Source organism: Bos indicus, chromosome 11, assembly GCF_029378745.1.
Source record: "Bos indicus isolate NIAB-ARS_2022 breed Sahiwal x Tharparkar chromosome 11, NIAB-ARS_B.indTharparkar_mat_pri_1.0, whole genome shotgun sequence".
In the NCBI taxonomy this organism is placed as follows: domain Eukaryota; kingdom Metazoa; phylum Chordata; class Mammalia; order Artiodactyla; family Bovidae; genus Bos; species Bos indicus.
In genome coordinates, this window is record NC_091770.1 from 77,718,628 (window position 1) to 77,742,497 (window position 23,870).

At 43.6% G+C, this 23,870-nt stretch overlaps 1 protein-coding gene across 2 annotated transcripts in view; it reads left to right on the plus strand.

The window, feature by feature from the left end:
• Positions 1 to 22,176, plus strand: part of APOB (apolipoprotein B) — a 41,997-nt gene extending 19,821 nt beyond the window's left edge. For both annotated transcript variants that reach the window (XM_070799086.1, XM_070799087.1), the window contains 11 exons: positions 996 to 1,178; positions 2,308 to 2,429; positions 6,211 to 6,421; positions 6,968 to 7,143; positions 7,269 to 7,456; positions 8,145 to 8,290; positions 9,334 to 9,707; positions 10,582 to 18,138; positions 18,885 to 18,999; positions 19,115 to 19,301; positions 20,251 to 22,176. In XM_070799086.1, coding sequence (XP_070655187.1) covers positions 996 to 1,178; positions 2,308 to 2,429; positions 6,211 to 6,421; positions 6,968 to 7,143; positions 7,269 to 7,456; positions 8,145 to 8,290; positions 9,334 to 9,707; positions 10,582 to 18,138; positions 18,885 to 18,999; positions 19,115 to 19,301; positions 20,251 to 21,888 — 10,897 coding nt within the window. In that variant the 3' untranslated portion in view covers positions 21,889 to 22,176. The remainder of the gene's footprint in view (positions 1 to 995; positions 1,179 to 2,307; positions 2,430 to 6,210; positions 6,422 to 6,967; positions 7,144 to 7,268; positions 7,457 to 8,144; positions 8,291 to 9,333; positions 9,708 to 10,581; positions 18,139 to 18,884; positions 19,000 to 19,114; positions 19,302 to 20,250) is intronic.
• The last annotated feature ends 1,694 nt before the right edge of the window (positions 22,177 to 23,870 follow it).

The following is a 23,870-nucleotide window of genomic DNA, read 5'->3' on the forward strand; positions in this document are numbered from 1 at the left end:
AGAAGCCCGGGAGCAGCCACAGGGGTGGATCACCCCACGGACAGGGCATCAGTGGTACTTAGAGTTCCAACCCACCAGCAAAGGTTGGTCTCAGCACACTCCTAAAATGAGAAAACAGCCCTGAGAAAAGAACATGATATATCAAAGAGACCATCCTTAGGTGGAACCAGGACATTATGAAATATTCTTGCACTTACTAATTTTTTAAGAGCATACTGGGGAGGAGGATACCAGATATTTTCAGATCTAGTTCAGACTCTAAAGTCTTAATCTGGCCATTAGTGAGCAACTCTACTGAATGCTTCCAAGAGATCAAAGAAGACAAAGCCAAAAAATGTCCATTGGAGGTGACTGGAGATGCTGATGAAGGCAGTTCAGAAGCACCAGGAGGGTGGCCGTCAGACCCCTGTTCAGGAGAAGGGTGTTGAATGAAAGTAGTGGCTACAGAGGCAGACAGATTTCTTGATTGTGAGGGAGACAAGAGGGGGCTAGAAGGGCAGGAAAGGGGTGTGGAGTGTGTGTACACAGTGGGAAAAGAGACTTGAGTATGTTTAGTGCTGGTGGAGAAAAGCTAGTGGAGAGGGATTTCAGGTGAAAAACAAGTTGGACACCTTTTATCTGCACTTTAGGAAGGAAGGGGCAGCCATGAAGTCGGGTCCCAGTGTCCGTTACTGACCTCTCTGAGTCTCTTTCATCTGTAAAGGGAGACTCTTAATTCCTACTGTCATGGAAACTACAGATAGGAAATGTGGCCAACTTAGTGCAATGTCTTAGTGCAAATTGTTTTGGGAAATGATAAGAGTCACAGGGTTGTTCGCCTTATTGATGTTCTTCTTACAGTTCTGTGTTTCTGAATAAATCAAAGAATTTGAGGTGGATATGAACAGAGGGAAGATAGGGGCCAGGGTAAGGGGGCATTTACATTGGGAGAATCAGTAATGTTCATTTCAATGACTTGAAAATAACTAGGTTTTTTTTTTTCCTTCTTTCACTAGTAACACATTGCATTTGGTCTCTACCACCAAAACGGAAGTGATCCCACCTCTCATTGAGAACAGGCAGTCCTGGTCAACTTGCAAGCCTTTCTTCATTGGCCTGAACTATTGCATCACGGGTGCATACTCCAATGCCAGCTCCACAGACTCTTCCTCCTACTACCCGCTGACTGGGGACACCAGGTCAGAAATGCTCAGTGTCTCTGCCCAGCATCCGCTCACCTCCTAGATTATGACCACCTAGCAGGGCTTCCCATGTGGTGCTAGTGATAAAGAATCTGCCTGCCAGTGCGGGAGACACAACAGGCATGGGTTCCATCCCTGGGTGGGGAAGATCCGCTGGAGAAGAAAATGACAACCCACTCCAGTATTCCTGTGGGAAATCCCATGGACCAAGGAGCCTGATGGGCAACACAGAGTTGGATGTGACTGAGCATTCACATGCAAGCAGAGCCAAGGAAGAACACTGTGTGTTGTGTTGCCATGTCACCAGCCTCAGGAATTTGTTCTGTGCCTTGGTTATTTAGAACTGTGGTCCTCTGCCCTACACACCAGAAGGTTACCTACCTAACCTGTGTGGCTAGGTTTTGGCATCCCCATAGGTGGGGAGGAGAGGGCAGTATTGGAAGGTGAGGTGTCATAACCCCTAGGGAGGTCTTAGCTCCAAAAATAAACAGAGGAAATTTTATCAAACTCCCTCAAGGAAACTACCCACTGCCACTTGGCGCCCCCTTTTTCTCCCTCATGCATTAGAGGAGATCATAGACATATGCTGATTTGCTCCCAGTTCAGTATCCATGTTTCCATTACCTCCAGACACATGGGCAAGGTCTTTCTTGAAGCCACTCCCACCCCATGGCTTCCCTTGTGGCTCAGCTGGTAAAGAATCCACCCGCAATGCGGGAGACCTGGTTTCAATCCCTGGGTTGGGAAGATCCCCTGGAGAAGGCAAAGGCTACCCACTCCAGCATTCTGGCCTGGAGAATTCCATGGATCTTATAGTCCATGGAGTCTCAGCGTCGGACACAACGGAGCAACTTTCACTTCACTTCCCACTCCTTATTCTCAGCTTTGCTGACTTAACCAGCCAACCCCTGCTGGTCCAAAAACCCCAAGCATCCTGGGATTTGCCCTTGCCTTGGGCTTTTGGAGGAAATGAAGGGACCTTAAAGATCATCATTAGTTAAGGACAAGTGACAGGGTTAAATAAGGACCAGATTTTTGTTGCAGTTGAGGCCGAGTTGTTTTGGCAACATTATTATCATCACGAAGGCTCTAACATTATGCATCGCATGCATTGTAACATCTTTAGATTTGAACTGGAATTGAAACCCACAGGAGAAGTGGAACAGTATTCTGCCAAGGCATTCTATGAACTCCGGAGAGATGGTGAAGCCTTGGTGGACATGCTGAAGCTTGTAACTCAGACTGAAGGCAAGTATCCAGAAAAGGGCCCCTCCATCTCCGCCCTCAGTCTCAAGTCCAGGACTCACAAGGAGAACGAATTTCATTTAATGTATTTAACAATGGGATTTTCCAGGCAAGAATACTGGAGTGAGGTGCCATTGTAAATATTCAGAAAGTCAGATTAGTGCTGGGGAGAATAGAACACAGAGGGGCCTAGGGGATGTCAGGAGTGGAAGCCAGGACAAAGGATGGGGGAAGCCGGTGCCATTTGGATTGAAAAGGGAAGCTCTCACTGGTAAAGGGAGCATAAACAAGAGGCCTGAAAGAGGTCAGGGGATAATGCACATGTAAAGAGTGTTACAGACTGAGGGGCCAGCTGGTGCAAGGGTCCTGGGGCAAGTACATGGCCTCTATTTGAGGAAAAGGAAGGAAGTCGGTATGGTTGAAGCAGAGATCAGGGAGGAAAACTGTAGAAGATGAAGTCAGAAATAGGGGCAGGGCGAAGGATGGTCATGTAGGCTGTGTAAGGATGTTAGTTTTTACAATGAGTGAAGTAAGCTACTATTTTAAAATTGAAGTATACTTGATTTAAAATGTGTTACTTTCAGGTATATAGCAAAGTGATTTGGTTATATATATATATATATATATATACATATATATATACTTTTTCAGATTCTTTTCCATTATAGGTTATTATAAGATATTGACTATAGTTCCCTGTACACAGTATACAGTAGGTCCTTTTTTAATCTCTTTTACATATAATAGTGTGTATCTGTTAATCTCGAAGTCTTAATTTACCCATCCACCCCCTTTGCCCTTTGGTAGCCATAAGTTTGTTTTCTGTGAGTCTGTTTTATCAGTAAATTCATTTATATCATTTTTTTTAGATCCCACATGTTAGTGATATCATATGACATTTGTTTTGCTTTGTTTGACTTATTTCAGTTAGAACAATAATCCCTAGGTCCATCCATGTTTCTGCATATAGCAATGTTTTATTCTTTTTTATGACTGGGTAGTATTCCATAGTCAGAGAAGGCAATGGCACCCCACTCCAGTACTCTTGCCTGGAAAATCCCATGGACGGAGGAGCCTGGTGGGCTGCAGTCCATGAGGTCACCAAGAGTCGGACATGACTAAGCGACTTCGCTTTCACTTTTCACTTTCATGCATTGGAGAAGGAAATGGCAGCCCACTCCAGTGTTCTTGCCTGGAGAATCCCAGGGATGGGGGAGCCTGGTGGGCTGCCGTCTATGGGGTCGCACAGAGTCGGACATGACTGAAGCGACTTAGCAGCAGTATTCCATTGTATGTGTATACCAGATCTTCTTTATCCATTCATCTGTTGGTGGACATTTAGGTTTCTTTCATGTCTTCACTATTGTAAATAGTGCTGCTGTGAACATTGGGGTTCATCTGTCTTTTCAAATTAGGTTTTTTTGTCTAATTTGGGTATATGCCCAGGAGTGGGATTGCTACATCATATGTTTATAGTTTTTAGTTTTTTAGGGAACCTCCATACTGTTCTCCATAGTGGCTGCACCAATTTATAGCCCCATCAACACAGTAGAAGGGTTCTGTTTTCTCCATATCCTATCCAGCATTTATTATTTTTAGACTTCTTGATAATGACCATTCTGACCAGTGTGAGGTGATACCTCACTGTAGTTTTGATTTGTGTTTCTCTAGTAATTAGTGATATTAAAAAGCAGAGACATTACTTTGCCAACAAAGGTCTGTCTAGTCAAGGCTATGGTTTTTCCAGTGGGTTTGTATGGATGTGAGAGTTGGACTGTGAAGAAAGCTGAGCACAGGAGAATTGATGATTTTTAACTGTGGTGTTGGAGAAGACTCTTGAGAGTCCCTTGGACTGCAAGGAGATCCAATAAGTCCATTCTAAAGCAGATCAGTCCTGGGTGTTCATTGGAAGGACTGATGCTAAAGCTGAAACTCCAATACTTTGGCTACCTCATGCGAAGAGCTGACTCATTGGAAAAGACTCTGATGCTGGGAGGGATTGGGGGCAGGAGGAGAAGGGGACAACAGAGGATGAGATGGCTGGATGGCATCACTGACTCGATGGACGTGAGTCTGAGTGAACTCCGGGAGTTGGTGATGGACAGGGAGGCTTGGCGTGCTGCAATTCATGGTGTCGCAAAGAGTCGGACACAACTGAGCAACTGAACTGAACTGAACTGAATAATTAGTGATGCTGAGCATCTTCGCAAATGCCTCTTGGCCATCTCTATCTCTTCTTTAGAGAACCCATTTTTTGATTGGGTTGTTTGCTTTTTGATGTTGAGCTGCATAAGCTGTTTGTATATTTTGGAAATTAAGCTCTTTGTGGTTTGCAAATATTTTCTCCTAGTCGGTAGGTCTTCTTTCCATTTTGTTTATGATTTCCTTTGCTGTGCCTCTAAGTTTGGTGATGTCCTATTTGTTTAGTTTTGAAGAAGAAACTATTTGATTTGTGTTTATGCTGAGCAAAGACTTTAGAAGGACAAGGGCAGAGAAACTAGGGTGCAGCCTGTCACAATAATCCAGGCCAGAGATGGCAGTGCATTGGATTGGATTGGTGGTGGCAAATGTGGTTGGATTCTGGCCATATTTTGAGGGTTAGCCAGACAGAATTTGCCTGATACAGTGGATATTCAGTGTAAGAGAAAAAAGGCTCTCAGGACAACTCAAAATTTTGGCCTGAGCAGATGAAGATCAGGGTTGCCATGTCCTGAGATGGAAAAGGCCAGTGGAGAAGCAGGTTTTAGGTTTTAGGAGAAGCTGAGATATTCACTGTGGATGATTATTTATGCAGGAACAGTAAGTCACAAGATTAAAAACAAAAGGAAAATAAAACCCCCAGGAAAGGGGGTGCTCACAGGGGATATGTATGAAAAAAAAAATGTCATTAAACAATTTTACAAGAGATGTAAAATGGGTAAACCTGTGAACTGAAGGAAACCTGGGAATCTTGTGACAAAGAAGGGAGGAGCTGGGAGAGAGGAAGGCAGGGCACCAGGAAGGATGTCATTGGCAGATGCTCACACGGAGATGTGTGCCTGACAGAGCCAAGCCTTTACTGATCCCTGAACATGCTAAGCGTTCCTCATGTCAGGCCCTTTGCACTTCTGATTTCCTCTGCCTGGACTACTCTCCCCATAGGATACAGCCTGGCTCAGCATCTTTCTCACTTTCATTTATTCGTTTGGCTGTGCCAGGTCTTTAGCTGCGGCATGCAAGGTCTTTAGTGGCCGCATGCGAACTCTAAGTTGTGGCATGTGTGGTCTAGTTCCCTGAGCAGGGATGCAACCTGGGTCCCCTACACTGGGAGCTCGGAATCTTAGCCAATGGACCACCAGGGAAGTCCCTCACCCTCTCTCTTCCTTCAAGCCTCTGCCCACATATCCTCTTATCAGAGCTTCTCTGGCCACCACGCATGAAACAGCACGTCTTCTATGCTTGTCTGTCCTTTATCATCTTATCCAGTTTTACTTTTCATCTTAACATTTATGACCACCGGACACAATGTACTTGCTTATTGTCTGTACATGTCCCACTGGAATGTCAGCTCCATGAGGACTGGGAATCCCAGTGCCAAGAGCAGTGTCTCGCCCATGATAAGTAATCAGTAAATATTTACAAACTGAACACATGTCCAGGTACCCTAGACTTAAAAATTTAAAGTAAAATCCTTGAACTGTGTCCTCAGTTGAGTGCTTTAAGTTCTGGAAGTTTCTCTGCCTTGTTCTCTTTTCTTCCTATACGGAGCTGATGAATACGCATCTTGACTTGTACACTCTCCCAGGTGTGAAGCAGACCGAGGCTACTCTGCTGTTTAGATACAACCGGCAGAGTAAGACCTTGTCCAGTGAACTCCACATTCCAGATTTTGACATTGACCTTGGGACAGTCCTCAAAGTTAATTATGAACATTCTAAGGAAAAGAAGTCTTACAAGCTCACCCTGGACTTTCAGAACAAGAAAATCACTGAGGTCACCCTCACTGGCCACATAAGGTAAGGAACTGTCTAGGGGGTCTGGACAGAGCTGTGGACCTTCCTGGCTCTGCCCTTTCTTCCTTTTCAGCTTTAAAGCTGACCAGGCCAGGGGTACCCACAGTCCACAGTGCAAGGGACAGATAGAACCCTCATCATTCTGACTGTCCGCTCATGTCTGGTTGGACCTGCCTGCCATTCATTGGTATTACTATTCATGAGGCACTGTGCTGGGTACTTTAATTATCTCACGTGATAAACTGCAAGGTAGGTATGAGTTTCTCTGTTTTATAGATGAGGGAGTGGCAGTTCAGAGGGGTTAAATAATTTGGCCAAGACAGCAGAGACAGTAAAGGGTAGAGCAGGATTCAGTTTTTGAAAACCTCTCCCCTACCTCCCTGGAAAGTCCTGAATTTGTGCCGAGTTAGCTTTAGAAGTTGAGGAGTTTAATCTCTGGTCACTTCTTTGAGCCATTCGTGTATCACCACAAATAGAACTCGTGTTTCATCCTGCGTATCTCCTTGGAATGAATAGAATCATTGATGTTGACCTTTTCTTTTTCAATAGCTATGACAGGAAGGAAGAAGGCAAAATCAAAGGTGTGATTTCCATACCCCGTTTGCAAGCAGAAGCCAGAAGTGAGATTCTCAGCCTCTGGTCTCCCTCAAAACTGCTCCTTCAGATGGACTCCTCTGCCACGGCTTACGGCTCAACAATATCCAAGAAGGTGGCATGGCGTTATGGTGTGTATGTCCCTCCTACGTGAGCACACCCAAGAAGAGCTCCGTGTACTTGAGGGCAGTGCTGACGGCCATAGGTCGGGACTGACCTGGTGCTCCTGACAGCTATTTCCCATGTGTGTTTTCAGATGGAGATAAGATTGAATTTGAATGGAACACAGGCACCAATGTGGATACTAAAAAAGCAACTTCCAATTTCCCTGTGGATCTCTCTGCTTTTCCTAAAAGCTTGCATACGTATGCCAATATTCTCCTGGATCGCAGAGTTCCTCAGACAGACCTGACTTTTCGGCACATGGGTTCCAAATTAGTTGCTGTGAGTACATGTCAGCCAGTCAATAAATACACAGTGATAATTACATAGTCAACCCTATATTAGGTGAAAGAGAATATCCAAAGATGGAGAAGGTATGCTTCCCACCCCCAGGGAATTCCTGGAGAGAAAAAAAAGCATTGACGTGTACACGGTTGTTGTTTAGGTGTTAAGTCTTGTCCAGCTGTTTTGCAACCCCATGTACTATAGCCCACCAGGCTCTTCTGTCCATGGGATTTCCCAGGAAAGAATACTGGAGTGGGTTGCCAACTCCAGGGCATCTTCCTTACCCAGGGATTGAACTTGCTTCTCCTGCATTGGCAGGCAGGTTCTTTACCACTGAGCCACCAGGGAAGCCCTTAACATGTGCCTAGTTACCCATTTACACAAGGCTGTATGTTTGAAATACCAAATGAATACTAAGCAGAAGAGTTACCTGTGCCTAAGACATCACAGGGAACTACAGGACACTGGCTAGAGGGTTGACTATGCTATGCATTCCTTTTATAAAATACAGAAAGAGATGAATTACTGCCAACCAAAATTAAATAATTTTTATGATTTATATTTTAACTTTGAGTATATCATCCTGCTTAATGATAGAGCTGTCAAATTTGGATTATCACCTAATGTGAATTGTGTGTGATGCCTGTCCATGCCCACTCCTTTTAAAACTCCTGTTATTTTGTAGGCAGCAAGCACCTGGCTCCAGGAGACATCGAGGAGTCTTCCTTACGCCCAGAATATACAAGACCAACTCAGTGGCCTGCAAGAGTTGTGCCTCCAGAAAATGGAATTGCCAAACTTCCACATCCCAGACAACCTCTTCTTGAAAAGGTGAAAAAATGAACCAGAAAAATTTCTTGAACTATGAGACGTAAATGGAAGATTTTACTTAGCATGATCTAGGCTTTTTTTCAATTTACATTTTTAATGGAAGTGATGTGAGCAATTTAAAGACATTAGTAACTGTAGCATAAATGCTATGGCATTTTTGCATTAGTAAATATGAGGTCAGAATGTGAACACCAACCCAGTTAACAAAAAGAATCCTAAGAAAGTAATTAGGAGATCCTAGTACTCTGTCCCTAAGATGTTTCACGGTTATGAAACGCTTTTGGAGGTAAGTGATTATGTCACTGTAAGAACAAGAAAAACTATGACTTGGGCTTCCAGGTGGTGCTAGTGGTAAAGAACCTGCCTGCCAATGCACGAGCTGTAAGAGACTCCAGTTCTATCGCTGGGTCGGGACGATTCCCTGGAGGAGGGCGTGCAACCCACTCCAGCATTCTTGCCTGGAAAATCCCATAGACAGAGGAGCCTGGCAGTCCACAGGGTCGCAAAGGGTCAGACAAGACTGAAGCAACCTAGCCCACACAACTATGACTTAGACAGAGAAGGCAATGGCACCCCACTCCAGTACTCTTGCCTGGAAAATCCCATGGATGGAGGAGCCTGGAAGGCTGCAGTCCATGGGTCGCTGAGGGTCGAACATGACTGAGCGACTTCACTTTCACTTTTCACTTTCATGCACTGGAGAAGGAAATGGCAACCCACTCCAGTGTTCTTGCCTGGAGAATCCCAGGGATGGGGAAGCCTGGTGGGCTGCCGTCTATGGGGTCACACAGATTCGGACACGACCCAAGTGACTTAGCCATAGCAATAGCAGTCATAAGGACACAGCTCTTGGAAGGGATTTGAATGAATCTGAGAGTTTGATAGGTAGGGATTAAAACCAGGGACTCCAGGCCTTGGGAAGAGCATGAGCAACGTGCAGTATTGGATTGACAATGGGACACCTGCACTATTGTTTGGAAGGTCAGGAGGCAGTGAAGTTCTTGCTGTCTGACTGTGGGCACTGTCTTTGCTCTTTATTTCAGTGACGGTCGGATCAAATACACCTTGAACAAGAACAGTATGGAAATTGAGATCCCATTGCCTTTTGGTGGCAAATCCTCCGAAGATCTAAAGATGTTCAAGACGATTCAGACTCCAGCCCTCAACTTCCAGCCTCTGGGATTCCACCTGCCATCGCAAGAGTTCCAAATCCCCACTTTTACCATCCCCAACTTGTATCCACTGCGGCTGCCCCTCTTGGGTGTGCTAGACCTCTCCACAAGTATCTACAGCAACTTGTACAACTGGTCTGCCTCCTATACTGGGGGCAACACCAGCACAGACCACTGGAGCCTTCAGGCTCAGTACCACGTGAAGGCAGATTCTGTGGTCAACCTGCTCTCCTACCACGTGCAAGGTGAGCCATGCTCGCGGGGAGGGTCACAGAACGGCTTCGCTGCATGTCCCAGCAGGAGAACCTCCTCTAGGAAGGGAAAAACTTCCTTACAGATATTTTTCTTGCTACTTGGAACCCTGTTCTTTTTTTATTATTATTATTTTTAATTGAAGGATAATTACTTTCCAATATTGTGTTGGTTTCTGCCAAACATCAACATGAATTAGCCATAGGTATGCCTATGTCCCCTCCCTCTTGAACCTCCCTCCCACCTCCCTTCCCACCCCTCCCCTCCAGGTTGTTACAGAGCCCCAGTTTGAGTTCCCTGAGTCATACAGCAAATTCCCATTAGCTGTCTGTTTTACATATGGTAATGTATATGTTTCCATGTTACTCTCTCCATATATCCTACCCTCTCCTTCCTCCCCCTCCACCACCTTGTTCATAAGTCTGATCTCTATGTCTGTGTATCCACTGCTGCCCTGCAAATAGGGAACCCTATACTTTTTCTTTCTTACCTTTTTCCCTCCCTGCCTCTCTTCTTTTGGAAATATTTATTAAACACATATGTATCAAGTATCCTACTAGGCAGTAAGAGAGAAAATGAACAGATAAACTAGCAATTAGATTTCAATGTAAAAGATGCTGTGATACAGTCTAGGTATAAAGTGGAGGCACTTGAAAGGGAAACCCAGCAAGGTCTGTGGTAGTCAGGGAGGGCTTCTGGGAGGAAGGCCTTTTGCTGTCAGATTTTATGCTCACACTACAGATAGAGGAGACTGTGGCACAACTGACCCAGACCAATGGGACTTTATTACTGAAAGCCTTTCACCATAGAAATTGTTCTGAAGATGCATGACTTCATTTAATCAGTGTGTTTTGATTTTTATGCTAGGATCTGGAAAAACAGCATATGACCACAGGAATACACTCACCTTCTCAGGTGATGGGTCTCTACACCACAAATTTCTGGATTCAAATGTCAAATTCAGTCTTGTAGAGAAAAGGGGAAACAGTCCGGCCTCAGAAGGTCTGCTAACATTTGACGCATCCAGTGCCTGGGGCCCACAGATTTCTGCGTCAGTCCATTTGGACTCAAAGAAGAAAGAGCATTTGTACGTCAAGGAAGTCAAGATTGACGGACAGTTCAGAGCCTCTGCATTCTATGCTAAAGGCGCATATGACCTGTCTTATCAGAGAGATCCTGCCACGGGCCAGCTCACTGGAGAATCCAACCTGAGGTTTAACTCCTCCTATGTCCAGGGCACCAATCAGATAACAGGAAGGTATGATGATGGCACTGTCTCCATTACCTCTACCTCGGATCTGCAAGATGGCCTCGTGAAAAATACTGCTTCCCTGAAATATGAGAACTATGAGCTGACACTGAAATCTGACACCAACGGGAAGTATGAGGACTTTGCCACGTCAAACAAAGTGGATCTGACCTTCTCTAAGCAGCATGCATTGCTCCGTTCTGAGTATCAGGCTGATTACAAGGCACTAAGGTTCTTCACCCTGCTTTCTGGATCTCTAAATTCTCACGGCCTCGAGTTAAATGCCGATATTTTGGGCACTGACAAGATTAACAGTGGTGCTCACAAGGCAACACTCAGGATTGCCCGGGACGGAATGTCCACCAGTGCAACGACCAGCTTGAAGTATAATCCCCTAGTGCTGGAGAATGAACTCAACGCGGCAGTCAGCCTCTCTGGGGCATCTCTGAAATTAACATCAAACGGCCGCTTTCGAGAACACCATGCGAAATTCAGTCTAGATGGAAAAGCTGCCCCCACAGAGGTGTCGCTGGGAAGTGCTTATCAGGCCATGATTCTGGGTGTCGACAGCAAAAACATCTTCCACTTCAAAATCAACCAGGAAGGACTCAAGCTTTCAAATGACATAATGGGTTCATATGATGAAATGAAACTTGACTACACAAACAATCTGAACATTGTAGGGTTCTCACTGGACTTCTCTTCCAAACTTGACAACATTTATAGCTCTGACAAGTTTTATAAGCAAAATTTTAATCTACAGTTAGAGCCCTATTCCCTGGTAACTACTTTAAACAGTGACTTGAAATTCAGTGCTCTGGATATGACCAACAATGGAAAATTAAGGCTAGAACCTCTGAAGCTGAATGTGGGTGGGACCATAAAAGGAGCCTACCAAAATGATGAAATAAAACACATCTACACTCTTTCTTATGCTGACTTATCTGCAAGCTATAAAGCAGACACTGTAGCTAAGGTACAGGGAACAGAGTTTAGCCATCGGCTCAACACGAACATTGCTGGGCTTGCTTCAACTGTGGACATCAGAACAAACTACAACTCAGACTCCCTGCATTTCAGCAATGCATTCCACTCTGCAGTGGCCCCATTTACAATGACCATCGACACACATACAAATGGCAATGGGGAGCTGGTTCTCTGGGGACAACACACGGGGCAGCTGTACAGCAAATTCCTGTTGAAAGCAGAACCTCTGGCCTTTACTTTCTCCCATGACTACAGAGGATCCACAAGTCACCGTCTCATGTCCAAGAGAAGCATCACCACTGCTCTTGATCACAAAGTCAGTGCCCTACTCACTCTGGCCGAGCAGACAGGCGACTGGAAACTCAGGACCCAGTTGAACCAAAATGAATACAGCCAGGACTTCAGTGCTTACAACACAAAAGACAAAGCTGGTGTTGAGCTCAGTGGACGAGCCCTGGCTGACCTCACTGTGTTGGACTTCCCTATTGCAGTGCCACTTGTCCTCAACGAGCCCATCAATGTCATTGACACTTTCGAGATGAGGGATTCTGTTGGCCAGCCCCAGGAATTCACTCTTGCTGCTTCTGTAAAATATGATAAGAACCAAAATGCTCACACCATCCATCTCCCATTCTTTAAATTCCTGCCAAAATATTTTGAGAAGACTCGGGTAGTAGTTATAGGTGCACTGGAGACTGTACAGAAAGAACTGAAGCGCACCCATATTGATAAACACATGAGGAAATATGTAGAAGCCTTGGACAGACTCTCACAGCAAGTTAGTGATTATCTGAGCACGTTCAATTGGGAGAGACAAGTTTTGAGTGCCAAGGAGAAACTAACTGCTTTCACAGAAAATGACCTGCAAATTGTATTAGACAATGCCACAATCAACCTTAATGAAAAACTGTCTCAGCTGCAAACATATGTGATACAATTTGATCAGTATTTTGAAGATAATTATGATTTGCATGATTTTAAGACAACTATTGCTAAGATTATTGATCAAATCATTGAAAAATTGAAAATTCTTGATGAACATTATCATATCCGTGTCAATTTAGTAAAAAAAATCCGTGATCTGTATTTTTTTATTGAAAATTTTGATTTTAACAAAACTGAAAGTAGTACTGCATCTTGGATTCAAAATATGGATACTAAGTATCAAATCAGAATCCAGATACAAGAAAAATTGCAACAGCTCAAGGTACAGATTCAGACTGTAGACATCCATCACCTTGCTGAAATGTTCAAACAGCAGGTTGAAGCTGTTGACGTCAGAGTGCTTTTAGATCAGTTGAGAACTACAATCCCATTTCAAAGAATAAAGGAAATTATTGAGCATGTCAAATACCGTGTTACAAGTCTTTCTGAAGGTTTTAAAGTAACTGAGGAAATCAATGCTTTCAGAGTCATGGTCCATGAGTTCATTAAGATGTATAAAATAGATCAACACATCCAGGCTTTAATGGATAAATCAGTGCAGTTGGCCCAACAATATAAGCTGCAGGAGACTGTTCAGAAGCTAAGCAGTGTCCTACAGCAGGTCAAGATGGCAGAAATTGTTGAAAAATTGATTGGGCTTACCGACAATGCTCTCAAGCAGCTTGAAGCATTGTCTTTTAATCAATTCCTTGAAGAAGTAAACAGATTCCTTGACATGTTGGTAAAAAAATTAAGGTCATTTGATTACCACCAGTTTGTAGATGAAACCAATAACAAAATTCATGAGGTGACTCAGCGAATCAATGATGAAATTCAGGCCCTGGAATTCCCACAGAAAGCAAAGGCACTCAGACTGCTTGTAGAGGATGCTAGGATTGTGGTCTCAACCTATCTGGAAAACCTAAAGGCCACCAAAATCACCTTAGTCTTGGATTGGTTACAGGAGGCTCTAAGTTCAACATCTGTAACTTACATGAAAGCAAAGTTTCAGGAGACCCTGGAAGATTTTCGAGACCGAGTATATCAAATGGATGTACAGCAGGAACTCCAGCGGTACCTGTTCCTAGTGGGCCAGGTCTACAACACACTCGTCACCTACATTTCTGACTGGTGGGCTCTTGCTGCTAAGAACCTTACTGACTTTGCAGAACAGTATTCGATCCAAGACTGGGCTGAAAACCTGAAAACGTTAGTAGAACAAGGGTTCACTGTTCCTGAAATCCAGACCACCTTTGGGACCATACCTGCCTTCAAAATCGGTCTCCGTGCCCTTCAGGAGGCTACATATCAGACTCCTGACTTCATCGTTCCCCTGACAGATCTGAGGATCCCATCCTTTCAGATCAACTTCAAAACACTGAAGGATGTGAAAATCCCATCCAGCTTTTCCACGCCAGAATTTACCATCCTTAATACCCTCCACATCCCTTCCTTTACAATTGACTTCGTAGAAATAAAAATAAAGATCGTCAGAACCATTGACCAGATGCTGAACAGTGAGCTGCAGTGGCCAGTCCCAGAAGTGTACCTGGGGGATCTGAGCGGGGTGGATACCATTCTTGCTGGAATCACTGTGCCAGACTTCCATTTACCGGAAATCACTATTCCAGAATTTGTCATCCCGAATCTCAACCTTACAGATTTTCAAGTTTCTGACCTTCACATCCCAGAATTCCAGCTTCCCCATATCTCACACACAATTGAAGTACCTGCTTTTGGCAAGCTGTACAGCATTCTGAAAATCCAGTCTCCTTTTTTCACATTAGATGCAAATGCTGACATTCAGAATGCAACAGCTTTGGCAAACCAGGCGGAGATGGAGGCTTCCATCACCGCCAAAGGAGCATCCAGATTAGAAGTGCTCAATTTTGATTTTCAAGCAAAAGCACAACTTTCAGACCCTACACTTAATCCACTGGTTCTGAAGGAATCTGTGAGGTTCTCCAGCAAGTACCTGAAGACAGAACATGAGAGTGAGGTGCTCTGGGTTGGAAATGCTATTGAGGGAAAGTCAAACACAGTGGCAGGTATACACACAGAAAAAAATACACTGGAGCTCAGTAGCAGTGTGCTCGTCAACATAAGTAATCAACTTACCCTGGACAGTAACACAAAGTACTTCCACAAATTGAACATCCCCCAGCTGGACTTCTCCAGCCAGGCTGACCTGCACAGTGACCTCAAGACCCTGTTGGAAGCTGGACACATAGCATGGGCTTCTTCTGGAAGAGCATCCTGGAAATTGGCCTGCCACGAATTCTCAGATGAGGGAACACATGAATCCCAAAGCAGCTTTACTGTGGAAGAGTCCATCACTTCCTTCAGATTGTCTAATAAGATCAACAGCAAACACCTAAGAGTGAACCAAAAAATACTATATGAGTCTCGATTCCTCAACTTCTCTAAATTTGAAATCCAGTCACAAGCTGAATGTCAGCATGTGGGTCGCAGTGTTCTAACTGCTAAAGGCCTGGCACTGCTTCAAGAGGGGAAGGCGGAGATAACTGGCAACCATGATGCTCATTTAAATGGGAAAGTTGTTGGAACTTTGAGAAATTCTCTTTTCTTCTCAGCACAGCCATATGAGATGACTGCATCCACAAACAATGAGGGGAACCTGAGAGTTAGCTTTCCATTAAAACTGACAGGGAAGATAGACTTTCTGAATAATTATGCACTGTTTCTGAGTCCTAGTACCCAGCAAGCCAGTTGGCAAGCAAGTGGCAGGTTCAATCAATATAAGTACCATCAAAATTTCTCTGCTGGCAACAATGAGAAAAGCATCGAAGCCCACATAGGAATAAATGGAGAAGCCAACCTGGATTTCTTAAACATTCCTTTAAAAATCCCTGAAATGACTCTACCTTACACAAAGCTCACAACTCCCCAGATAAAAGAAATCTCCTTATGGAAAAAGACAGGCTTGAAGGATTTCTTGAAAACAACAAAGCAATCATTTGATTTAAGTGTAAGGGCTCAGTATAAGAAAAACAAAGACAAGCACTCCATCCCAGTTCCTCTGGATGCCTTCTACGCTCTTATCCATCGTAACATCAATTCCTTCTCCAGGCTTTTCGAGACAGTCAGAAACCAGGCACTAGATTTTTTTATCAAATCCTATAATGAAGCAAAAACTACATTTGATAAGTACAAAGTTGAAAAATCCCTTAACCAGCAACCCAAGATCTATAAAATTCCTGGATACACTATTCCAGTTGCCAACATTGAAGTGTCTCCCTTCACAGTGAAGATGTTAACATTTGAGTATATGATCCCCAAAGAGATCAGCACCCCCAGCATCACTGTCCTGGGTTCTAGCATCTCCGTACCCTCATACACGTTAGTCCTGCCCTTCTTAGAGCTGCCGGCCCTTCCTGTCCCGAAGGAACTTTCTGAGCTTTCTCTTCCAGAGTTCAAGGTATTGAGTACCATAAACAAAATTTTAATTCCAGCCCTGGGCAATATTACCTATGATTTTTCCTTTAAATCGAGTGTCATCACACTGAATACCAATGTTGGTCTGTATAACCAGTCAGATATTGTCGCTCATTTTCTTACTTCATCGTCTTCTGTCATGGATACACTGCAGTACAAATTAGAGGGCACCTCAAGTTTGACGAGGAAAAGAGGACTAAAGTTAGCCACCGCTTTGTCCCTGAGTAACAGATTTGTGGAGGGCAATCATGACAGTACCGTTAGTTTCACCAAGAAAAATGTGGACGCATCAGTGACGACAACAGCAAGGGTCCAAATTCCAATTTTGAAAATGAGTTTCAAGCAAGAGCTTCATGGGAATACCAAGTCAAAACCTACTGTCTCTTCAGCCATTGAATTAAAGTATAATTTCAATTCCCCCAAACTGCTCTCTGCTGCTACGGGAGCAGTTGCCCACAAGCTCACCTTAGAAAGCTTCACCTCTTACTTTTCCATTGAGTCGTCTACCAAAGGAGGTGTTGAGGGTTCTTTTGGTTCATGGGGATATTCAGGGTCTCTTGCCAGTGAAGCCAACACTTACTTGAATTCCAAGGGCACCAGATCTTCTGTGACACTGCAAGGAGCCTCCAAAGCAGATGGTCTCTGGGACCTCAAAGTAAAAGAAAATTTTGCTGGAGAAGCCACACTCCAACGCATATATATCATCTGGGAACAAAATATGAAAAACCATTTAGAGCTAGGGGGCCTCATTTTAACATCTGGAGAGCATACAAGCAAAGCCACCCTGGAGCTCTCCCTGTGGAAAATATCAGCCCTTGTTCAGGTCCGTGCACATCAGCCCAATTCCCTCCTTAAAATCAATTTCCTTGGCCAGGAAGTCTCCTTGAATGTTAACACTGAGAACCAGAAAATCAGCTGGAACAGTGAGGTCCAGGTTCCTTCTGGGTCTCTCCAGAACAATATACAGCTCTCTAATGACCAAGAAGTGGCTCGCTTTGACATGGCAGTCTCCTTAGAAGGGTACCTACGGTTCCTCAAAGATACTGTCCTACCAGTTTATGACAAAAGCTTATGGGACCTCCTAAAGCTGAATGTCACCACCAGCCTTAATAGGAAACAGTATCTCCGTGCTGCAACTGCCCTCATATATACCAAAAACCCCAATGGTTATCTTGTTTCTATCCCCATGCAAGAATTGGATGATAAATTCATTATTCCTGGACTGAAACGAAATAATCAAAATTCCATTCATGTCACACCTACATTCCAAGTCCCCTTTACAGATCTTCAGATTCCATCCTACACACTTGACCTCAGTGAAATAAAAATCTACAAGAACCTAAGTACTCTTCCATTGACCTTCAACGTATCAACTCTATCCCAAGTAAAATTCCCCAGAGTTGATGTGTTAATACAATACTCTAAACCAGAAGCCTCCTCTGTTCCCTTTTTTGAGATAACTGTGCCTGCATCTCAGTTGACTGTGTCCCAGTTCACCCTTCCCAAAAGTATTTCAGTTGGCAGCACTGTTCTGGATCTAAACACAGTGGCCAGTAACATCGCAGACTCTGAGCTGCCGACCATCACCGTGCCCGAGCAGACTCTTGAGATTCCTTCCATGAAGTTCTCTGTACCTGCTGGAATTCTCGTTCCTTCCTTTGGAACACTGACTGCGCGTTTTGAGGTGGCCTCGCCCTTGTATAACACCACTTGGAGTGCTGGTTTGAAAAACAAAGGAGATCATGTTGAAACATTCCTTGATTCCACATGCAGCTCGACCATTCAGTTCCTGGAATATGACCTAAATGGTAAGGAAATTTCCTGACTCCCCACCCCACCCCCAGCCCCCAGGCTGTATTTCTTTTTTTTTTTTTTTTAAGACTTTATTTATATTTGGCTGTGCTGGGTCTTCGTTGCTACATGGAGTTTTCTGTAGTTGTGGCGAGTGAGGGGTTCTCTCTAGTTGTGGTGCGTGGGCTTCTGATTGCAATGGCTTCTCTTGTTGCAGAGCCTGTGCTTCAGTTGTTGCAGTTCCCGGGCTCTAGAGCACAGGCTCAAATGTTGTAGTACACAGGCTTAGTTGCTCCTTGCCATGTGGGATCTTCCCAGATCAGGGATCGAACCCATGGTTCCTGCATTGGCAGGTGGATTCTTTACCACTGAGCCACCAGCGAAGCTCCCCCACCCTCTGCACGTGCTGTATTTCTTCAAAGAGAGTTGTAAATAAATTATTATGTATTTAGATAGGACTTGAGGCAAAGCTGCTATCTGTAGCAAAATTTAAAAGAGGCAGGAAGGAGATACATTTATACTCCATGTTTGAAAACCATCCTGTTGAAAACCTACTGACATTCTACAGAAATAGTTTCAGAGAAAATAGGTGTTTCTGTAATAATTTTAGGATGAATAAGGTCTCCTATTTTTTTTTTCAAATTAGTACTGCATGTTACAAACATATAAGACATATAGTTAAGATAGAATTCTGTTTTCACAAGGAAGATATTTATATCCTGCAGTTACTAATCTAATGAAATATAAAATCTGTCCCATACAGTTGTAGGAACACACAAAATCGAAGGTGGCATGTTAGTGTATAAGACTAACGCATCCTTTGCACACCGTGACTTCAGTGCAGAATATGAAGAAGATGGCAAATATCAAGGACTTGGGTAGGGAACTTTTAATTTCATCTTTTTTCTAGTCATTGTGGTGTCTGCCATCTCCACCTCCTTTTTGTGATGGCCCATCTGTTTCCTGGGGGGTTTGGGGTTTTTTTGCTTTCAGGTACTGGAATGGAAAGGTTGACCTTAACATCACCAGCCCAACATTAACTGATGTCTGTCTGCACTACCAAGAAGATGAGAACCACTTCTCCTCATCAGTAGCCTCCCCAGCCATAGGCACTGTGGTCATCGACGTGAAAAACATTAGCGATACCGTATTGGGATGGAACCTCTACTACCGCCCTCAGGTGAGTCCCATCTAGTGGTTTACACATATCAAGAGCTAACATAGAATATGGGCAGATAAATTGAAGTCCATACAAAGTATTACCTGGGCTTTCCAAAACCAGGTAAAATACAAGCAATTAACTGGTTAAACTTCTCTTCTGAGGAACTATTCTCCAGAAAGTGTTAGGAGTCTTTTATTGATTGTATGAAATGCACATATGACTTCCTATTACCATTATTATTTTATTACATTTGGGTCATTCTAGAAAGATGAGAGTTTTGCCTCATCACCTAAATCATGGACAAACTCTGCCATATGCTGAGTACATTTTTCAGATTGGGGCATCTGGAGTATTTGAGGCTTCAAAATTCTTCTCCATGATAGGATTGTTAGGTGAGATATGCCAAATTCCTCTCACCTACCATACAAGTTCTGCTGGGGCCAAATCAAAGATGCCATTAGTAGAGAAGAAGAAATAATCAGTTTCTATTATTAAACTTTGTCATAGGCTTGGAGGATGGATAGCACCTGATATTGGTCTTCTAGGTCTCTCCTAGATGAGCCCTGGACATTTTTCATTTTTGTTACATCTTCTTTCTCTGAATTAGTGTTTTCCTGTTTTTTTTCCTCCCCATTCTCTCTATCCTCCTCCTCCCTCTTCCTCCACTTGCTCCTCCTCTTCTAATCTTCAGTCCTAGAAAAGCCTTGATGTTAAATGTCCCTGTGCAAATGCCGTACATAATTTTATCCTTTCTGGGGCATGTGTTAAAGAGGAATTAATGAGTGTATTTGCTTAACCGTAAGACAAACACATATGAAAGATATGACATGTGAAAGATAAATCTCCATCAGAATATGAAAGATCCTCTGATCTTTACTTTTAATTGCTAATGAAGTTTTAATGTAGTGTATTATGTAATCAGGATAATTGAAAACATGTTCTTTTCGTCCTTTTCTGCTGGTCATAGGCCTCTCCAGATAAAATACTCAACATATTCAAAATTGAGTTGAGGGTCCTGGAATTGGATGATGAAGTTCAGATCAAAGCTAACTGGGAAGAAGGAGCTGTGTCCGAATTGCTAAGCTCGCTCAAAGACAGTGTGCCCAGGGCCACGGGAGCCCTTTATGACTATGTCAACAAGTACCACCAGGAGTACATGGGACTTGATCTGAAAGATGCTACTTTAAAACTGAGGAGAGGCCTACAGGACAGCGCTGATCAGGTGTATCAAGGGGCCATGAGGCAGATTGATGAAGTGGACATGGAGCTCCAAAGGATGGCCAGAGGCACCACTGAAACCTACCAGCAGTGGAAGGACAAGGCCCAGAGTGTGTACCAGGAACTGTTGGCTCAGGAGGACCGCAGTGGTTTCCAGAGACTCCAGAAGGTGTCAGACAGCTTAATAGGAGTTACTCAGGGATACAGCGTGACAGTCAAGCATGCGACTGACTTGTTCATTGATCTCCTGAATGTAACCAGATTCCAGCTCCCAGGAAGAGCCAGGAACTACACTGCAGATGAGCTCTGCACTGTGGTCATACAAGAAATAGCGAAGCGACTGTCCCAGGTACATTCAAATATCCATAAAGGATTACATATACTGTTTTCCTATTTACTGTACCTGATGGAGGAGTCTGAGTTATACAAGGAACTAAACAATAAATTTTCTTTTACATCAATGTGCAATCAACTAATAGATATGGCCTTGGAGTGTATGAAAACATTTCTATTTTTCTCACAAGAGATCCAAAAGGCACTCAGTTACCTCCAGTCTACCATGATGACAGAGATGCTAAGTGATCTTCAAAGGTCTCTACAAGACATTTTCCAAGAGATAGAAAGTGAACTTAAACGCTTCAAGGAGAAGAAATTGACTGATTTCATTAATCAAACCCTACAGAATATCAATACAATCTCCGACATATACATTTCATTTGTTTTTAGATTCCTGAAAGAAAACCTAAACTATAACTTTGTTGAGTTTAATAAACTAATCCAAAACAAACTTCAGGTAGCTTCTCAAGAATTACAGCAGCTCCTTCAGTATGTGCAGGCTCTTCACCAAGAATATTTTGATCCAACTACGGTTGGCTGGACAGTGAAATATTATGAATTTGAAGAGAAGGTCATCAACCTGATCAAGAACCTAGTAGATGTCCTTAAGGACTTCCATTCCAAATACATTGTCGGTGCTACTGATTTTGCTTCCCAACTCTCAAGTCAGATTGAACCATTGATACAGAAAAGTTTGCAGGAGTATCTTAGCATCCTTGCCAACGCAGAGGGAAGGGGGAAAGAGAAGATTACAGAGCTTTCTACCAGTGCTCAGGAAGTAATTAAAAGCTGGGCTGTTGCAGTGAAGGAAATAATTTCTGATTACCACCAGCAGTTCACATATAAACTACAGGAGTTTTCAGACCAGCTCTCTGATTACTGTGAAAAATTCATCTCTGAGTCTAAAAGATTGATTGACCTGTCCATTCAAAACTACCACATGTTTCTGAACTATATCATGGAGTTGCTGAAAGAGCTACAATCAGCCACAATCAATGACATGAGCCCCTACATAAAGGTTGCTCCAGGAGAGTTTACTATCACCTTCTGAGTTTTTATAGCAATTCTTCAATTAGACTTTCACATAGTAGGGAAAAAACTCAAACTGTATGTATTAATATAACTTTTGACCAAGCCAGCCCTATAACAGTTATAGGCAGCTGGCTCCAAGCAGAAGCACGTATGAACTGGACCAGCACTGAAGCTGGCATCAGTTCTCTGAAGGTCTCTGAACTCTGGGGAATGACATTTTTTGCAAGTTCAAGAAAACCAGGATCTGAGTTATTTTGCTAAACTCTGAGAGAGTGAGAACAAATAAATTCTTTATCGTGTATTATAACACTCATCGTGATTCATTAGCATTGAAAGATAGAGAAAATGAGAGTATTTATTCAACTGACATTTCAAAACCTCTGGAACACATACTGTTTTGAGTGATAGGGGAAAAGGAGAATTTAAGAAGGGACATATTTTGCCACCTGAAAGGAAGTAACTGATCTCAGAGAGTGTATTTGCCAAGTGAGAATGAAAAATTATTTGCAGAAGCTTTCACATAATTTGATCCACAGGAGCATCTCATTATGTGACACACAGTCTTCCTCAGCAATCAGTCTGCATTTGCCAGGCAAGGCTCTCTGCTAGGCTCTGAGATAAATCACCAGGCCCTTTATTTCACTCACCTGCCAGGAATGGAGAAGGAATGGCTAAGAAGTCCTAGCCCCCAAGGACCTCATGATAGTAGGGACCCTAGAGGCTCCCTGAAGCTTGGCCAGGATCCATTCATGGCCGAGGAGGTAAGGGTAAGAGAGGAGGCACTGGCATAAAACATATATTTATGCTGTTGAGTTTCTTTATTTCTCCAAACTTAATATCCAACCATCCTAAGTGTAATCAAAACCTAAGTGTTTCCCTTGCTTCATCCACTCACCTCAAACTCTGATCTTAAACACTGGTAACATCCAGTCAGGGATTTTCCAGGTGACTCAGTGGTAGAGAATCTGCCAATGTAGGGGACATGGGTTCGATCCCTGGGTTGGGAAGGTCCCTTGGAGAAGAAAATGGCAACCCACTCCAGTATTCTTGTCTGGATATCCCATGGACAGAGGAGCCTGGCAGCCTACAGTCCCTGGGGTCACAAAAGAGTTGGACACAACTTAGCAACTAAACAACAACATCATCCAGCCAGAGCATCCAAGGTGAGCTCTGGTGAAGGAAGGCTAGAAGCTGATATCATTGGGAAGGGCAGCTATAACATTCATTTCAATGGCACTTGAGGACAGAGGAAGGGTGTGACCATTGGAGAGTAGGAAATTGCAGACTCTCATCCCTACCCAAGTCCTACATGAGGCCTATTTGGAAAAGGCCCTTCTTATTCCCAAATACCTTCAACCTGTACCATTCTTTCATAAAGCCTTCACATTCCCTTCTTGAAGGCTACTCTTAAAATGCACAGCATTAGGAAACACATTAGCCTCTTGGTACCCTTGCAGGATTCTTCTGTCTAGAACTGAGGTGCCAAAGAGAGTCACTGCTGCTGCTAAGTCGCTTCAGTCGTGTCCGATTCTGTGCGACCCCATAGATGGCAGCCCACCAGGCTCCCCCATCCCTGGGATTCTCCAGGCAAGAACACTGGAGTGGGTTGCCATTTCCTTCTCCAAAGCATGAAAGTGAAAAGTAAAAGTGAAGTCGCTCAGTCTTGTCCAACTCTTAGCGACTCCGTGGACTGCAGCCTACCAGGCTCCTCCGTCCATGGGATTTTCCAGGCAGGAATACTGGAATGGGGTGTCATTGCCTTCTCCAGACAGTTTAGTAACATTTATTAAATGCTTCTATGTGCTATACACAAAACCTCTATAGAGGAAACAAAGATCAGTAAGATACAGTCCCTGGATGTCTGTCCATCTGTTTATCAGGGGTGGAATGTGCTGTCCCATCATGGATATATACAAAGTATTATGAAGGTTTATTACAGGAAAGGATAAAAACCAAGAAGTATTCATGGAGACTGTTGAAATGGATCTTGAGGATACATAG